This window comes from Lampetra fluviatilis, chromosome 6 (assembly GCF_964198595.1).
Source record: "Lampetra fluviatilis chromosome 6, kcLamFluv1.1, whole genome shotgun sequence".
Lineage (NCBI taxonomy): Eukaryota > Metazoa > Chordata > Hyperoartia > Petromyzontiformes > Petromyzontidae > Lampetra > Lampetra fluviatilis.
The window spans coordinates 8,389,039-8,407,696 of record NC_136280.1 but is presented as its reverse complement, the minus strand read 5'-3'; the positions used below and the strand labels follow the sequence as shown (position 1 = coordinate 8,407,696).

The 18,658-nt window shown below is 46.8% G+C and overlaps 1 protein-coding gene across 7 annotated transcripts in view; it reads left to right on the top strand.

Moving 5' to 3' along the window:
- The first annotated feature begins 2,056 nt into the window (after positions 1-2,056).
- Positions 2,057-18,658, top strand: part of LOC144933111 (acetyl-CoA carboxylase-like) — a 94,763-nt gene continuing 78,161 nt past the window's right edge. For 5 of the 7 annotated variants that reach the window (XR_013636981.1, XM_078857660.1, XM_078857661.1 and 2 more), the window contains exons 1-2: positions 2,057-2,186; positions 6,995-7,707. Coding sequence is in view for 6 of the 7 variants with exons in the window: in XM_078857660.1 (XP_078713786.1) it covers positions 7,052-7,707 (656 nt within the window). In the remaining variant the exon portion in view is untranslated. Of the gene's footprint in view, positions 2,187-4,253; positions 4,345-6,994; positions 7,708-17,869; positions 18,022-18,658 lie in introns of those variants that run through there. The other 2 variants (XM_078857659.1, XM_078857662.1) reach the window with 2 other exon arrangements.

Genomic DNA, 18,658 nt, shown 5'->3' with positions numbered 1-18,658 from the left:
ATTTTACGCGCTGAAACAAACCCCCGTTATTATATCCAGCACACTAGAGTTATTCCATTAAACATCATTGCCTGAACTGACTTTGGTTGGTATGTGTTCTTTTTTTAAATCTGCAGATGGATAACGGTATCACGTGGAGGCACCAATGCCTCTTGACTCTGGTTACATCACTAGCACGGGTCCTGCTTTGACATGTGCCGCTCTTTAAAAGGGACACCGTCTACTGCCGCCTTGACGCGTGCTATGTGACCTGTTTACTCTGCATAGGCGAGTTGTGCGAGACAACTGTTCCAGGAAATGATTTACGTTCTGCCTCGACACGCAAACAGTCACCCGAGCCCTAACCTTGTCATCTGCAGCTAAACATAACCTGGATTTCTAAGTAGCGAGAAAAATGAATGCTACAAGTACAGTATACAATCCTTCTCCTCTCATTTAACACGCCTTAAATGTAGTTTGTGCCAATATAAATGAAATACCGTGCAAAGCTGTGAAAATATTTTTGGCATGGAGTTGATACAAGCTACGACGGGAGATTATATATATATTTATATGTGTAATAGATTTTCCAAAACGATTTGTTTTACTGCCACAAGAACGTTAATTATAAACCCGGTTAGTTAGTTATCACAGATCGCAAACTTTAAAACGTTGTCATGTTTGCTTATTTGGATATAAAACCGTTTAAAGTGCCACTAAAATAGTCGGTGATTGACAGGAGCGTATCAATTGAAATGAATATTCAGCCCAAAAGTATTTTCTGAGAACCATCATCTAGAATTTGTATACGTGTTCTATGAGTGTGACGAGTTGCACAAAACATTACATGAGACGTTACGTAACTTTTTAAATCTAAGCTACCGTAAGAATCGAGGACTGTATTGACGTAATAATCTTACAAGCCCCATATTGTTTTCCGGCACCATAGCCACAACAACAACAGCCGGGATTAGTCCCCAAGTAGCGGTGACGTCACCGCGGCGTGCGTGCCAGGCTAGGTGTACCTTGAAGGCAACGCAACACCGCACAACACCAACCACCGACATCACCAGTGACCAGAATAGACTTTTGCGTTAGATCGCGTAAATATATAAATGTGTCGTTAAAACCCGCCACCACCCAACACAGCCAACTAGTAAGGGTTGTCACGTAAACAGAACGTGGCCAATTCGTCACTAGTACAGCACTAGTGTGTAGTGTAGTGTATAGTGTAGTGTATAGTGTAGTGTAAAGTGCAGTGTATAGTGTAGTGTATAGTAGTGTATAGTGTAGTGTATAGTGTAGTGTATAATAGCAGAGGTGTGGACTCGAGTCATGTGACTTGGACTCGAGTCAGACTCGAGTCATGAATTTGATGACTTGCGACTCGACTTGGACTTGCATAACACTGACTTTGTCCCACCTATGAGATGTGGACTCGAGTCATGTGACTTGGACTCGAGTCAGACTCGAGTCATGAATTTGATGACTTGCGACTCGACTTGGACTTGCATAACAATGACTTTGTCCCACCTCTGTATAATAGTGTATAGTGTGTAGTTTATAGTGTAGTGTATAGTGTAGTGTATAGTACTGTATAGTGTAGTATACTAGTACAGCACACCGGTGTGTTGGAGAGCCAAGCCACAACATTTACAATCTGAGTACGACGTTTCGCCAGTAATTACAACCAGCTTCATCAGGCGACAGCCACATTTGTTCTGTTTACGTGACAACCCTTACTAATTGGCCGTGTCGGGTGGTGGCGGGTTTACACGACACATTTATATATTTTTTCGCGATCAACCCCAAAAACCTTCTATTATGGAAGATGATATTTCTCTCGAAAGCCTGCGTGTTAAACTGACCACCAATGACGTCTGCGTAAAAAATCTTCAACCCACGTGGCGACGACATTCCTCCCCACGTGCTTTCATCGCACGCGCACCCAACACGCCCTTGGCAACGCCCACTTTGCTCCGCGTTGTCCAATGGGGATCTCGAGACACCCCCCCCCACCACCACCCCCTCCACCACCCCCACCCCACCCACCGCACAGCTGATGCCTGCATTGAGCGGTGGTGAATCGAAAGCTCGCCTGCGTAATTGCCGCTGTCATCCGCATATAACGGTGCGACAACGGTGTGCCGAGGAGCCCGGCGTGTGACGGCCGCTGTCTTCGACGGCTCTCAATCGTCGCACTCGGGGTAAGCGCCTCCCGTTCGGCGTTGCTCTCTCGAATGCGGTGGCGTAGTGATGTGCCGCAGGAGCTATTGCTGCTGCTATACGTGGTGGCGTGCGCCGCGCGTGCGTGCGCGTGTGTGTGGATGTGCGCGGATGTGCGTGCGTGTGGATGTGTGTGTGATGCGTGTGTGGATGTGCGTGCGCGTGTGTGGGTGTGCGTATGTGGGTGTGCGTGCGCGTGTGTGTGGATGTGCGTGTGTGTGTGTGGATGTGCGTGTGTGGATGTGCGTGTGTGTGTGTGGATGTGCGTGTGTGTGTGTGGATGTGCGTGTGTGTGTGTGGATGTGCGTGTGTGGATGTGCGTGTGTGTGTGTGGATGTGTGTGTGTGGATGTGCGTGCGCGTGTGTGGATGTGCGTGTGTGTGTGTGGATGTGCGTGTGTGGATGTGCGTGTGTGTGTGTGGATGCGTGTGTGTGTGGATGTCCGTGTGTGTGTGTGGATGTGCGTGTGTGTGTGTGGATGCGTGTGTGTGTGGATGTGCGTGCGTGTGTGTGGATGTGCGTGTGTGTGTATGTATGTGCGTGTGTGTATGTATGTGCGTGCGCCTGTGTGGATGTGCGTGCGTGTGTGTGGATGTGCGTGTGTGTGGATGTGCGTGCGTGTGTGTGGATGTGCGTGTGTGTGTATGTATGTGCGTGTGTGTATGTATGTGCGTGCGCCTGTGTGGATGTGCGTGCGTGTGTGTGGATGTGCGTGTGTGTGGATGTGCGTGCGTGTGTGTAGATGCGTGTGTGTGTGTGGATGCGTGCGCAGTTGCTTCATGCCCACTGCCGACGTGTCACGGCATGCATTGTGCGCTCTCGTAACGGTTCAAGCTTGATAGCATTTTCACATACATTGCTGTGTGTGTGTGTTTGAATACTGATAAATTTGTACGATACAGTCAAAACACCCACGCCTGCACAACTCATTCCTTAATCGCCCACCTACCTTGCACGTATGCACATATATTACTGTCTACCGGACAGCGGAATCTATACATCCTATTTGTTAATGTACGTATTTGTGTGCGTGCGTATGGCTTAATGTATGATTCGTATGCGTGGTTGTTTGCATCGAAGGGTGTTCACTGTTGGACACAATGTTTTATACGGTATGTAAATGGGATTCATTGGCCAGCACACTTCCCCATCGCTGTTTAACAAGCGCTGTTTATCACGTACACGATTAACAGACTGACATTCTCATGAAGTTTAGCTTGGCAGTTTAGAGAACCAACCAGCCCTTGAGTGTTAGAGATTGGCTGCCGAAGGATTCAGCTGAAGGTGATAAGCAAAGACTTATGGCCTATGCTGTAGCCTCTTAGCTTTAATTTTAAATGGTATATTCTAGTTCATAATATTATTATGTTTAGTCAAGTAACCTCACCCCGCTAACACGCACGTTTTGGGGAGGGCCTCATACAGCAGTGGATTGACAAAAAAGTCCGTACATATGCCATCTATTGACTGGTTCACATGTTTTTTTTTCTACACAGAAATACACCACACGCAGATATACACTGCACAAAGCAACGATTTGTACGGCGTATGGGCTAGTAGTTAAAAATACCCAAGTCCTTTGTACACTTATCCGAACTGCATGGCCCACTACTGGCCTCTGATTTATGAGCTTACGTCCCAAGGTCTGTGAGAGAATGTCGGTATTACTGGAATGCTGGCACAGCGATTCGCGCACTGCGCTATGAACCTGGCCACGTGAGTTGGATACCCGTCCATGGCTAACATCAATGGCGAAGGAGATCTGAACTTGTTTGACCTCTGCCATGAATGAGCGTTTGTCCTTGCGCTCAATGTGACTGTTCATACTTTTCTTTAATACACTCGTCATCCCACTACAACCCATGCAGAGGAATACGCTTCCATTCCCTAACAGTTTGCATCATTGAAACCTTCCGGGAACTGTTAAAAGATAAGCAAGGCATAGCGTTTGAGCGCGTGCTGTTTGTGTAAAGCAGCAGCGGGGCATGTGACCGGGGCACGGGAAGAGGCTGTCATCCGTGGGACTCACAATCTTTGTAAATTTTCAGAGGCAGCTGCTGACTCGGAGTCAACGGTACACGTGGGAACGTGGGCAGTTTGACACCGGTAGTTAAGCCCAGTGGAGCACACTGCCTCTCTGTAAGTCGAAATCTCATTTCTTTGAACTGATTTTTGTGTTTAGTTTGCTGTCCTTCCCCCGCACCTTCGATTTTGCACGGCTGGCTACGTACTGTGCTGCGCTAAAGAGTTCGACGTGCATACACACACACACGCAGGAAGCATTGATGGATGGTTGTTGGAGGCTTTAACTAAAAGTGTCAAACTTCACTCGCCGTCGTGTGTTGATTGTGGGTAAACATTCACAATGTTGGGCAAGTGCGATGAGAGCGTCACGCCAGGAGTTTATTGAATTCAGTGGATCACATTGCTCGAGTCCACAGGCAAGCGTTGGGCCTGCCAAGATTGCCTGGATCTATTTTGGAAATTATTAACTTACGTTTTGGAGGGATCACCTTTCACCCACTCGCTGTGGAGTAACCATGGAACAAACGCACCTTTGCACCAGTTCTTAATTGGTGTGCAGCTCTGACCCTCGACTTGGGAACGGGGAGTGGTGGCGCAGTGGTCAGCGTACTGGACTGTGAATCTGAATACTTGAGTTAGATTCCCGGCTAAGGCCATCACGTGTGGGCGAGTGCTATCTGAAACGGGGCGTGGGCTATCCCTTCACCAACTCCCACTGACCAGCGTGGTAAGGTATGGTCAAACAACCCCCCCCCATGACGAATATGGCGCGGGGAGGCATTCATCCAGCAGTGGATTGACAAATGACTGTACATGACACGACTGCCTCTATTAAAATATTGGAACTCGTATCTGCTGTTCGAATACGAAGTACAGGATTAAGCAAATGGTCGTTTATGAACTCCGGATATTATTAATACGTAATGATATTGTCTTTCGTTCCAAATTTTTTACGTGATTAATTTTGTAAATATAAATATTTAATAATGTTAAATTCAAGTACCTTAGTGGAGTTTATCACTAAGTACATTTATGTTGGAATGTATGCGACTATTAAACGCACATTGCAAAACTGTATTCATCATGCATGACCAACAGTATATTTAATCAAGAATCAATTAACTCCATAATTACCCATTAACACATATTCTTATTCCGCACCTCCGATTAATAGGGTTGGCTACGTATCGTGCGAAAGAAGTTCAACATACAGGGACATACTGATTTAAAATTCTGCATGAACAAGTATTTTTTTTACATTCTTTGGTTCTTTCGGTGAAGTCACGTAGATAGAAAATTAAAATTAAAATAAAAGCAAAAAACCCACGACGTTTCGATCGCAACACAAGCGGTCTTCATCTACGTGACTTTACCGAAAGAACCAAAGAATATGAATTCCTGCGGTCACGAAAGTTTTAAGTCATAATGTAAGTATCTTTTTCGTATAGGTAAAATACCTCAATCTAACCAGCAGGAGGCAGTAATGTTTCACTGCCACGACGGGGCGGTATGGAGATTGGGTTTAGTGGTTTACTGCTCCCCGGGATGATTTGATCGATTGTCACGATTCAACAATCGCTATTCGATTGAATAATAGTTTACGCTTCTTTTACATCATGGTGACTAAGGTGACCAAACATGACTGTAGAGGTCACATGAACCCATACCAAAAAATACAATTTAACACGTAGGCTTTCATGACCAATATTATCCATCATAGTTTTTTTGGGTTAGGTCACGTGAATATAAATGTGTCGTTAAACCCGCCACCATCCGACACAGGCATTTAGTAAGGGTTGTCACGTAAACAAAACGTGCAAATGAGTTACTAGTTCAGCACACCGGTGTGTGGGAGAATAAACTCACTTGAATTGTAAATGTTGTGGGTTTACTCTTCAACACATCAGTGTGCTAAACTCGTAAATAATTGGCATTTTGTTTACCTGACAAACCTTACTAATTGGCTGTGTCGGGTGGTGGTAGCCTTAATGACACATTTATATTTACGTGATCCAACCTAAAAACATACACACGTACATTGACTTTAAAGCATGGGCGTTTTATTATTATTGTTATGTATTTCTAAGTTACACTCAAAGTGTGGATTTCTAAAATATTGCTTTATTTAATGACCAACGTCACGTGATATTCATACATTGACACATCAATGCACAGAGACGCAGAGAGAGGTGCATTCTTAGAAGTAAACAATGAGAAAGACAGAGGGACACACGGATTCAGGAGACATCCACAAGTTCGAGACATCATTGTGACTGCCATGAAAGGTGATGTACGTGGATTTGTGCAGGACATGTCTCCAGAAGGGATGATGGCCGGTGGTCGAGACTAACAACTGAGTAGCAGGCAAAGGAGAGAAAACTCCTCCAGGGACGTCCAGCACAGAGATGGAACTATGAAATAAGCAGCTGGTCTGCAGGTGGTAGATGGATTTTTACGTTGTGAGACCATGAGAGATGCTGACTGCTTAAGTAGGCCTTCATCCAGCAGTGGATAAATCATGGCTGATAATGTTACATTTGTAAAGAGTGTCTTAATATCATCCCACGTGTTGTAGCAATTGAAAAAACTACAGTCATTCAATCGATAAATGTGCTATCATTTGAAATCACGGCAGCTGCTTGGCCACATATTAAATGTTCCGCAGCGTAATCAGTGTGATAAGTGAACTCCATATTAAGACGCTTTAATTCAAGTGTGACTACATTCTCACTTGTGAAATTATTTTTGCTTGCTCTCGTTTCAGGATTTTCCCGCTTCTTGACTGTGAACTGGAACTGCAGCGTCTTTGGCTCTCGAGAAAATGGCAGAAAAACACAAGAAGATACAACGGTCAAGAATTTCGAGCAACCAGCTCTGGAAAGAAGCCCACAATGCAGCCACTCCCAAGGCTGGCGTTCGGAGAGGCAGTTTCGAATCCGGTAGAGAACCCAACAATGCGGCAGCATCATCGCATCAAGCCGACACTCAAAGCCAACCTAAAAATCTGTGCGGCAATTCTGCAGTAGGTCATTCGCAAGACACGCCTAACTGCTTGGCCATACCCAGTGGATATTTAAAGCAGGGCGCAAGCGACGCAGCTCCTGCAACCGCTGTCCCAGACAGCACTAAGCTTGAACACGATTGTGTTCCGGCTGCCGGTAGTCGTCGCGGAAGCGCCGTCGGTGGCCAGATCGATGGAACGGTCAGCAGCCTCCCACCCCGCGGAGGCGACAGCTCCAGGGCAGGTGGCGGCGAGGCGCAGCTGCGAAGGGCCAACCTGGCCAAGTTTGTGCTGGGCTCCTTTGACGATGCGTCTGATGCTGAAGACGGAGGAGGAGGTGGCTCCGGTATTGGTGCTGGCCTGGCGGCTGCGCTGCAGAGCAGGCGCAGCAGCTTGGAGGCGGAGGGTGGCAGGAGAGACAGGGCCGACGTCGATCCGCAGTGCTGTCCACGTGCCAACTTCCAGACGAACATCAGGTGAGTGAGGTTGCAAGTGATGGACGTTTCCAGCCGTTTTGAAATTTCCACCGATTTGCGGAAATGTTGCCATTGTTATGTCGCTGGATCGATTCGATCTCCTGGCGCGGCAGTTGAAACAATGGGAACGTTTTGAAAGCCACCAGCTCTGTCCATCCATCGGTATACATGGATATGGATACACCACAGCCAATCGACAGGTCATGTGGTGGGTATTCCCACCTCGAAGATATGTGGCCAGTTTAGAAGAGTCAGCCAAATACCTACTAGAGGGGCTCTCTAGGTCTTGCTCCAGCAGAGACCCTTCCACCAGCAGCGTCATAAGCAAGCGATTGAAGGCTGCACCTTTACCTGTGCATCATTGGCATTGTCACGAACAAGGTTGGCGGGTGTGGTTGTGCACGCTAGTGATCCACCGCTCTGAAGGCACGGGTTTAGTAGTCTTGAAATGTTCTTTAAAGTATGAAAATTGGAAACATTAACCATAGCAGACTATATATATAGAGAGGATGCAACAATGAGCATGGCATACGCGTGCAATGACAGAGATTGTTTGAAAAATCAGTCAGAGGCAATGGACGTAAAACTACACGCATTGTCGATGCTACATGATGTACAGCATCCTGAAATTCAGTTACATTTAGTTGCCTCCGTCGATTGATAACTGTGCTGTGATTCAGTGCAGGAGGGTGATCCTTCATGCCTCTCTCTCTCTGTAGTGGTTTGTCACTGTGCTAGTCCTCCAACACTTCGATAAGATTTCGATGTAAAGCTTTCTTGACTGCAGGGATTCATCTTCTTGGTTCTTTCGGTAAAGTCACGTAGAAGGGAAAAAATAAAATAATATAAAACATAATAAAATAATTCTCAAGACGTTTCGGCCAGAACGCAAGCAGCCGTCCTCAGGTGAAGAACAGGTCTGTCGGGAAGACAGCGTCTCACGACGTTTCGGCCACAACGCAAGCAGCCGTCCTCAGGTGAAGAACAGGTCTGTCGGGAAGACAGTGTCTGACGCTGTTCTTCACCTGAGGACGGCTGCTTGCGTTGTGGCCGAAACGGTCGTGAGAATTATTTTATTATGTTTTATTATTATTGTTTTATTATTTCCCTTCTACGTGACTTTACCGAAAGAACCAAGAAGACGTCGATAAGATGTTAACGTCAGAGCTGCATTTGGTTCATGAGATGCTTGCCGACGCCGTCTAGCGGTCGTTTCGGCCAGGAGGGTCCTGCTACGTTTTGCCAGCAGGGGGCGGTGTTGTTACGTGTGTGTATATTCTTAGGTTTTTTTTCCGTAATGTCACGTAGGTAAAACATTAAAATAAAAGTCTCACCTTAACAACTCTTTTAAACCAGTCTACACAACAAAGGCCGCACCGAACCTCACAATTGGCTCATCCCACCCTCAACCAGTATATATACAAGGACCGTTTTCTTGGAATTTCTCTTACTTGATACAGCAATCGTGCTGTGACGGTTCCACCTGAAGACGGAGGCTTGGGTTGCCTCCGAAACGTCGTGATTTTATTTTTATTTTACATTTATTAATTGTAATTTTTTTTTACCTACGTGACTTTACCGATAAAACCTAAGAATATGAATCCTTGCAGTCACGAAAGCTTCAAATCTAGAATTAATACGTGTATGTATGTTGAACGTCTTTCAACTCCGTACGTAGCACACCGTACCAACCGGAGGTGCGGTGGAAGGACAAGAAAACACATCTATAATTGAAGAGTGCATAGCTCCAGTGGCTTCCTAGCATCGGAAAGAAGAGCGTTCCAGAAGCTGCGCGATGCGGTGACCATCTTTGTTCGATGGTTAGCCAAAAGTGGCTTCTGCGATGATGACCGGAGTTTGCTCGATGGTTTATGCCCCTTGACGAGATCAGCAAAGTGTTGCGGTTCATTTGTGGCAAGCACTTTGTGTGTCATGAGTGCGACCTTAAAATGTATTCGTTCGGTAACCGGAAATAATAGCAATTGAGTCATTTGCAGCATTGGGATGTCTGGCCAATACCAGTGACATGGTCTTTGTTTTTTCTTCTTGGTTCTTTCGGTAAAGTCACGTAGAAGGGAAATAATAAAATAATATAAAACATAATAAAATAATTCTCAAGACGTTTCGGCCACAACGCAAGCAGCCGTCCTCAGGTGAAGACCAGGTCTGTCGGGGAGACAGCGTCTGAATGGATATGGTCTTTGGTTCTTTCAGTAAAGTCACGTAGGTGAAAAAATATACTAATAAAATAAAAATGAGAATAACTACATTTAATAAAAAAAATTGTATTAGTTATTCTCATTTTTATTTTATTATTATTTTTTATTTTCACATACGTGACTTTACCGAAAGAACCAAAGAGTATATGGATCATTGCAGTCACGAAAACTTCAAATCTAGAACCAGTGACATGTTTTTTTTTTAGTTAGCTCTGGTTGGACATTTGTAGAACTCGGAGAAAACCCATGCAGCACAGGAGGAGAACAGACAAATGGCACACAGAGAGGCACCCGAGTCGAGAATCGAACCCAGGTCCTCCTTCCATCTGAGGCACAGAGTGTTAACCACTGCCCCAACAACGTTGAGCCTGCATAGTGTTTGTATCGGCAAACCACCATTCCTAAAAACACATTATTTGGTAAAGCTTCGTTAGTAGTGGTACACAAGCGCTGGCGGAGCCAGTGGGGGGAGGGGGGGGGGCACGTGCCAATGATCCGATCGAAATTCCTAATTTCAATCGGATCATTGGGATTTATTAGTAAATAAATCGGCATTTTGCGACCCCCACTGCCACTATGTAACATATTATTATGTGCCAGGGACTCTATGAGATGATAGGTCAATAGTCTGAGTCCATAATTGGCAATAATAAAGCAGTTATAAGTGACTCACAGAATTGTGCACAGTTGCATATACAGTACACGACTTCCCTGCTGAAGGCATTCACCTTCAGCGAGCGCAATGCCGATCACACAACGCGGTTCGAATTCGACCCTCGATCGATGGCTGCGCCATCGCCGCACACGCGTCGAATGAAAAGCAAGGCACAAGTCCTTACTTACTAACAACTCCTCTATCGTGTTTCATTGCTGGAGGGGTTGCCCCCCGCTACCTGAAAATCCTGGCTCCGCCATTGTACACAAGCACCAATAATACAATGAACATATACTGTATATAACAGGTCATGTTTGGAGCCCAAAACGTTCCCTATTATGCTCTAATAATATATGGCATTGTCTCTGAAACTGATTGGCCTCCACCAGAGACATCCTTCTTGATGGCCTAGTCTCACCAGTGTCAGACCGGAGAACGCCACAAGGCGGACAGCACAAAGACAATGCCACACGTATCAGGGCATTTACGACTCGGCGTGAGAGGCTTTATATCGTGTTTATTTGCATGTTCACCACAAGTATGTGTGGTTAATGCAGACTTGATTCCTTGCACAAGCTATCTATTCGGTGTTTGAACATCTTAACACCTGTTTTATTTCCAGAAAAGATGAAACCTATCCTTATTTTTCTTACTGTAATAAACATTTGCGTGTAAACCTAGTGAGACACGAAAATATATCTACAGTAGATTATGAATGCCCCAAATCTTGAGTTGAATTGATCTAACCACCCAGCAGTGGAGTTTGCTGCTGCTTAAACACATTCCTGCGGAGGGAGCTGGTAGGAACGTTGGGTTGCTCGGTCAATGGCCAGGGTCAACGGCGGCGTGGTGTATTCCGCAAATATGCCCGACTGTGAGGGCGGGCACAAGCCGGCGTAAGTAGGTGAAACGTTGAGTTTTATAAGGGCACCACGGGGTGACCCGCCCCTCCCCACCCAGCCCCACCCCTCCCACCCCCCACCCAGCCCCTCCCCACCCTCCCCACCCAGCCCCTCCCCACCCTCCCCACCCAGCCCCTCTCCACCCTCCCCACCCAGCCCCACCCTCCCCTCCCCACCCAGCCCCTCCCCACCCAGCCCCTCCCCACCCAGCCTCTCCCTCCCCACCCAGCCCCTCCCTGCACGACGGACACAATAATCCCCTGTGAGCTGGTGTCACCAGGAGGGTCCTACCAGTAAAACCTGTACATGAGAGAGAGAGCTGGAGACGAGGTACAGATTAGTGGGCACAAGTACAGACGCAACGGTGTCACGATGTCGTGATGTCATAACGCCTGCACGCATGATGCATGACATCACGTGGCCAGCCATCCGCATGCTAATTTTATCATTTGATCCATGGGGAAATAAGCTCGCGGAACCCTGCGAAATGGAATGTACAGAACTAGAAGCGCCGTCCCTGTCGCAGGGCCCATGTGAAATAATCAAAGCGATTGGCATTCTCCGTGCAAATAAAAATGCAAGTGATGTCACAACCCTTCATCACTTGACACCCTCTGGCCTCTCCCACTTGGAGAGTGGGGGAGGGGCAGGGACACTGAAGTCAAGGGCTTGTTGAATGAGCTGTGTATGTGTGAGGGAGAGACTCATATGGGAAAAACACGTTGTTCGGGCATTGTTCAACATGTAATGTGTCCGGTATTCCCTCGTTATTTGCGAGATATGCATTCCGGAGATGCTCATGAGTAGCAAATTTCGCGGATAATGATATTGGCCGACGAAAACCTTTTTAATGGATTACCTTAAATACACAAATGAGCTATTAAATACGTAAAAAATATGTATCTTTCATTTCTTTATCTCATCACGTTCTCTCTCATCACTTGATCTCATCACTTGATCTCCTTTCTCGCATTACATTCTCTCTCATCACTTTATTGTTTTTTTTATCTCGATGCAGTCGTGTAGAGTTCGAGATGCAATTCGCGGATAGCCAAAATCGCAGATAGTAAGTTCGTAAATAACTTGGGAATACTGTGATAGTGTACGCTCAATCTCAAAAAGAGAAGACGACCCTATGATACAAAACAATGATGCAGCGTTTTTTTATTTGCATTCGTTATTGCTGTACTTCGTTTTGATTGGTTATTGCAGTACTTTGTTTAGCTTGTACTGGTAGGAACCTCCTGGTTACACCAGCCCACAGGGGATTAGTGTGTCTGTCCGTCCGTCTGTCGTGCATCCAAAAATGGCAGGGGTGGGGCTGGGTGGAGAGGGGAGGGTGGGGAGGGGCTGGGTGGGGAGGGTGGGGCTGGGTGGTTGGAGGGAGGGGTGGGGCTGGGTGGGGAGGTGCTGGCCACCCCGTGGTGCCCTTATAAAACTCAACGTTTAACCTACTCACGCCGGCTTGTGCCCGCCCTCACAGTCAGCCATATTTGCGGAATACACCACGCCACCGTTGACCTTGGCCATTGCCCGAGCAACCCAACGTTCCTACCAGCTCCCTCCGCAGGAGGAATGTGTTTTTGTCATTTTGGTGACATAGGTGACTCTCGCAAATACGACTCATTCAGGTCTCTCGACCTCTCATGAGCTCTCACGTGGTTAAACGAAACAAACTCGAGAATTGACTCAGCTGTTCACAGTTGTGCCAAAACGGATTGCATGAAAAATGTTGTGCTCGCGCAACTCCAGCAGCAACTTTGAATGCGCTTCATTTCATTGTTTAGCACCGAGACAGAGTCACTGGAAGCAGTGGCGGAGCCGGTGGGGTGGGGTGGCACGTGCCCCCCCCTCCCCCCAATGATCCGATCGAAATCTCTCATTTCGATTGGATCACTGGGGTTTATTCGTAATAAATCGGCATTTTGCGACCCAAACTGCCACTGTGTAGCATACTTCCAGGCCATGCGCCATCGCCACACACGCGTCGAATAAAAAGCAAGGGACAAGTGCTTACTTATTAATAACTATCAGTTTTCATTGCTGGAGGGGTTGCCCCCCCCCCCCTTACCTGAAAATCCTGGCTTTGCCTCTGACTGTAAGTGTTTTATATTATTACTTTACCCCAATTTTATGATGAGTGCTTTCGGCATCATGTCACAAGACTGAAAAAAAAACATTTGGGACTCTAGGAAGGGGCAGAACAATAGCTCATTGTAGAGAACGGCCCACAGAAGCTGATATCACAGATCTACTTTTGAAATGTGTTCGAATTTCCTCTGATTCACACAAGGAGGAAGAACCCCCCCCCCCACAACACTCTGCTTCAGAGTCATGTTAATCGTATTGCAGTCAAAGCAATGTAGTATTTTTTTTCTTCTCAGAGCTGGAATTTACGCTAATTAAGTTCAGAACCAAATGTTACTTGTTTGCTTTTTTGTACAGTCGTTGGTGACTGGGCTGAGGCCATAAACTCACTCCATGCAAGTGTTGGTGACGATGGGGCTTTATATAGAAGGTGGATGTAGTGATTTTGTTTTGGGGAATCTTCATCTTATCAAATGAATCTCGATCAAGAAAAAGAGTAAACTCACTTGGCGCAAGATATCATTCTAACACATTCCTGCGGAGGGAGCTGGTAGGAACGTTGGGTTGTTCGGTCAATGGCCAGGGTCAACGGCGGCGTGGTGTATTCCGCAAATATGCCCGACTGTGAGGGCGAGCACAAGCCGGCGTGAGTAGGATAAACGTTGAGTTTTATAAGGGCACCACGGGGTGACCAGCCCCTCCCCACCCAGCCCCACCCCTTCCACCCCCCACCCAGCCCCACCCTCCCCACCCAGCCCCTCCCCACCCTCCCCACCCAGCCCCTTCCTCCCCACCCTCCCCACCCAGCCCCAACCTCCCCACCCAGCCCCTCCCCACCCTCCCTCCCCACCCAGCCCCTCCCCACCCTCCCCTCCCCACCCAGCCCCTCCCTGCACGACGGACGGACACAATAATCCCCTGTGGGCTGGTGTAACCAGGGGGTTCCTACCAGTATAATACATGCCATCATTGGCTTTTCGTGGTGATAGGGCTGATATGCTTGTGGCTAATGTTGGGAAGAACATTCGGTTTGTAGAATACTGTACTTCACAACTGGTGCGAAGGACTTTAAGATAAAAAAAAGTCTTCTCTGCCATTTCCGAACCCAAATGACATGTTTTTCTTCTTGTATTGAGAATTGTATGACCACCATGCAATATAAGACGAGCAGCCTGCATTGATTTCATTAGCAAATGTAGCCTTGTCCATTCTGCTGATTAAGAACCAGTTTTTTTTCCAGTTGTCTCAGCAATGAAGACAATGCGTTTGCTTCCCAGGCTTAAGGCGACAACAGAGTTCATTGCAGGCCCTTTCTATGACTGCACAAGGTTGCATGCATTGTATCCAGAATTCTCAATGTTAAAGCTTGTGCCTCATAATAAAAAGTGTATTATTAGTGTGAGAAGCATCAACACAAAGTGTAGACGTTTTGTTAGCGTCCTTGTTTAATGCCTCATTACTTTTGGCACCCCTGCGGAAAATGGTACGACCCAAACTAATTACACTCCAGTGCATCCCACCGGCAAGGCTGCCGATTCTACCAAAGTGTGGGGGGGTGTTTCGTGCGACTTGCACAACCCGCGTGATGCAAGCAGTGTGGATGGGCCATCTTCCTATGCTGTGTTGTGTAGAGCCGGTCTAAGCGAGCTTGGAAGCTCACGAAACTGGTTGACTACAGCGAAAAAAGTAAGGCGTCTAACTTTAATAATACACGCACAAACAAACAAACCTGTTAATCTGTCTCTCCACGTCAATACAACGTGTTATTAAACATAAAAACCGTTTTGTTGAAACATGCTGAATAGCCCATGTGGCCTGGTGGCTCAACATCCATCGATTTACACACGGAGAGAGGGGTGGATGTCTTATTGATTAATTCTGTTGCCCGGAATGCTTCACAGAAACGTGCATAGTAAGGTAATATAGTGTGCTGCGTTGTTATAAGTTGTGAAGAATCTTCATTTTGGCACGAGTTTCGTAAGATAACAGTGAGTGTGCTACCTGAGCATAGTGGCCTGCGAACCACAGTTGCTGTGAACTTGGCGACCTGACTTCAGTTCCTGGCCACGGCTAGCATCAGTGTTGGAGCGATATTTGAACCGGTCCTGGGCTGCCCCCCTTCATCAACCAGCACTTGACCGGCATGGTGAAGTATGGTCAAACCACCCCTATGGTGGCGGGGAGGGGGTGCATTCAGCAGTGGACTGACATGGCACCGAATTATTAATTTACACGACTGTTATTATACCATTATACTGTTATGATACTATTAACGGTCGCCAGTGTTAAAGTTGTTAAGTTCAGTAACTGCATTTGTTCAGTATTTGCAAGCAAAAAGGGCCGGTCACTCAATGTTGTTTTGTTTGTTGTTCGCCCAGGAGTGGGATTGGAAAGCCAAGTAGAGGTATTGTGGAGCCAGGCTTTCATGCGAAACGTGAGACCCCTGAAACTCTTCTCACTCAACCCGAGGGCTGACCCAGAGGGCCCTTTTCCATTGGTGAATTTCCCCCGTGTGGGTTGTGCCTGACAGCAACAGCGGCCGGGCACGACGCTGCCTCCTTCACCGCTGCTGCATTTGCCATTTAAGCCGTCGCTGCTGCTGCTGCTGTTGCCGATTGTACAATTGGCTTTACACTGGGGACTCCCCAAGTCTTATCGTAGCTGTGCCACGTCCGTCTTGACGGCTTGCGATTTTGGTGTTTATGTTCGAGAGAGAGAGAGTTTTTCTCCCCGGCTTAGGAAATTGAACGAGTTGTCGTTGTTGTAAAAGTGTAGGGTTGTCTGCCGCTACTGCTGTGGCCGTTAAGACGTTTAGTTTGGATACACTTAACCGCAGTGGTTGTGGCGTGACTGGCCGATCATCTTCGGGTTCCTGTCAACTTGTGAAAACAGTAACCTTGTGACCCGTGTAAGCTCGTCCACATGGCTGCAATGAAGGCACCACGGATGGAGGTGTCTGCAGGTTGGTCCAACAAACTAAAACTTATTTTCATGTCGTGTCCTCGGTAACGTGGGTCAATTTGAAACGATATTATTGTATGTACGGTATATATATACACCTCGCTGTATATGTGCTAAAATTCAGTATATTCACAGTGAGCTGTTAACGGGAGTTCACATCGGTTGCTGATTTTCTTCGATTGGCACAGTTGGCTACGTACGGTGCGAAAGAAGTTCAACATAAAACTTTTGTACTGTGAAATACATCTATCATGCCGTGACCGAAGCTGTCCAGATTACATTGTCGAGAATGCCGCCGTGACACCACGAGCGATGCACAGAAAATCACCTAATCACGTGTGTCGCCGTCCCCTTGTAATACATTTAAAAACACTAACTCCACAGCGCTGTCGTTACAGCTTGGGACATACCTAGAATACAATCACAGCCGCACGTACTGACGCACCTCCAGAGATAAAGTGAAAAGTTAAATTCATTTATGAATAGCTGAATTTGATTTTAGATTTGAAGCTTTCGTGACTGCAAGGATTCATACTCTTAGGTTTTTTTGGTAAAGTCACGTAGGTAAAAAATTTAAATTAATAAAAGTAAAATAAAACTAATTACAAAATTCACGACGTGGCTGTGACGGTTCCACCTGAAGACGGAGGCTTGTGTTGCCTCCGAAACGTCGTGAATTTTTTTATTTGTTTTATTTTACTTTTATTAATTTAAATTAAATTTTTTACCTGCGTGACTTTACCGAAAAAACCTAAGAATATGAATTTGATTTGTTGTTAGGGGCCCGTCCATAAATGACGTCACGCACCTAGTAGGGGGGGGAGGGTCAGACATTTGTGACGATGTGTGACGAGAGGGGGGGGGGGGGGTTTAAGAAATGTGACGTCACATCAAAATGCGCAACTTTAAATAAATATGGACTTGTTATAACAACACTAATTGTTATAACAACACTCCTACAACAGCAGAGTGCAGCGCCACATTAAACACGCACTACAATGACAATAGTTTAAAGCGATTTGAAGCATGCTTTATTTTCAAAATGGAAATATGGTTTTTGGAGTGGGGGGGGGCAGAGCTTTGTGACGTCATATTTGAGAGGGGGGGGGGGTCTGACTCTTTGTGACGCCGTGTGACGAGGGTGTGGGGGGGGGTGGTCAAAAATCGTCCAAAACCGCGTGACGCCATTTATGGACGGCCCCTAATCAAGCAAAAAAACAGCAGCAGGCAGCAAAACAAAGGGGGGGGAACGGGTGGAGTTGTAGTTGTAGGTGCTGGTGTGGGAGGGGAGGGCATCGACCACGCGGAGCCGGGTTGGCTGGGCTCCTTGGCTGGGCGTTACTTGAGGAAGTCGCTGGCTCGAGTTTCTTAGGCTTTTTGGCAAATCGCGCACTCTGCTTGCTTGCTTGCTGTCTGCTGCTGGCAGCAAGGCGCTGATGATGTCTGCTGTGGGTGGTGGTGGTGGTGACGATGGTGGTGGCCGGTGGTGGTGAGTTTTGCCCGGAGGTTGTGGACTGCGTACGTGATGGACACGTGGCCGCGCGTGCCCTTCTCGTTGTTGTGGAAAGAGCAGCGGTCGCTGAAGGCTGCAGTGACCGGATCAGAGAAAGAGAGAGAGAGCGAGAGAGGAAAACAACATGTTTAAAAAAACATCCTCTGCTAATTGGTTTTAACGCAAAGGCAGACGTTTGGCAAATGTGATTTTTTTTGTATTAATGCAATACATTGACAGGTTATGCGAAAACTTTCCGCCTTCCCACATTGCTATTTACACAATGTATCTTGCTCTCGAGAGTTGAGTTACAAAACGTTGCATATCGTGTGCTGCGTATGTGGACGACTGTAGTTTCGCTAACATTGCCGGGGCAATTCGGGTTCTGCGGACAGTCTTTTTGTTGTTGTTGTTGCAAGGTTGCAGAGTTTTAATGAACGGTCGGAAATGCACAACTCACTTTTGGTGTATGTTGGGGTGGAGTAGTGGTTAGCGCGCTTCGATTTGAAGCGGACAACCTGAGTTCGATTCTCAACCACAACTGATGCCAGTGGCGAGTGAAGTCTGGGCCCCCACTCCCCTCTACGAACCGACGCTGACCAGTGTGGTGAAGTATGGTACAAAACATATGCCC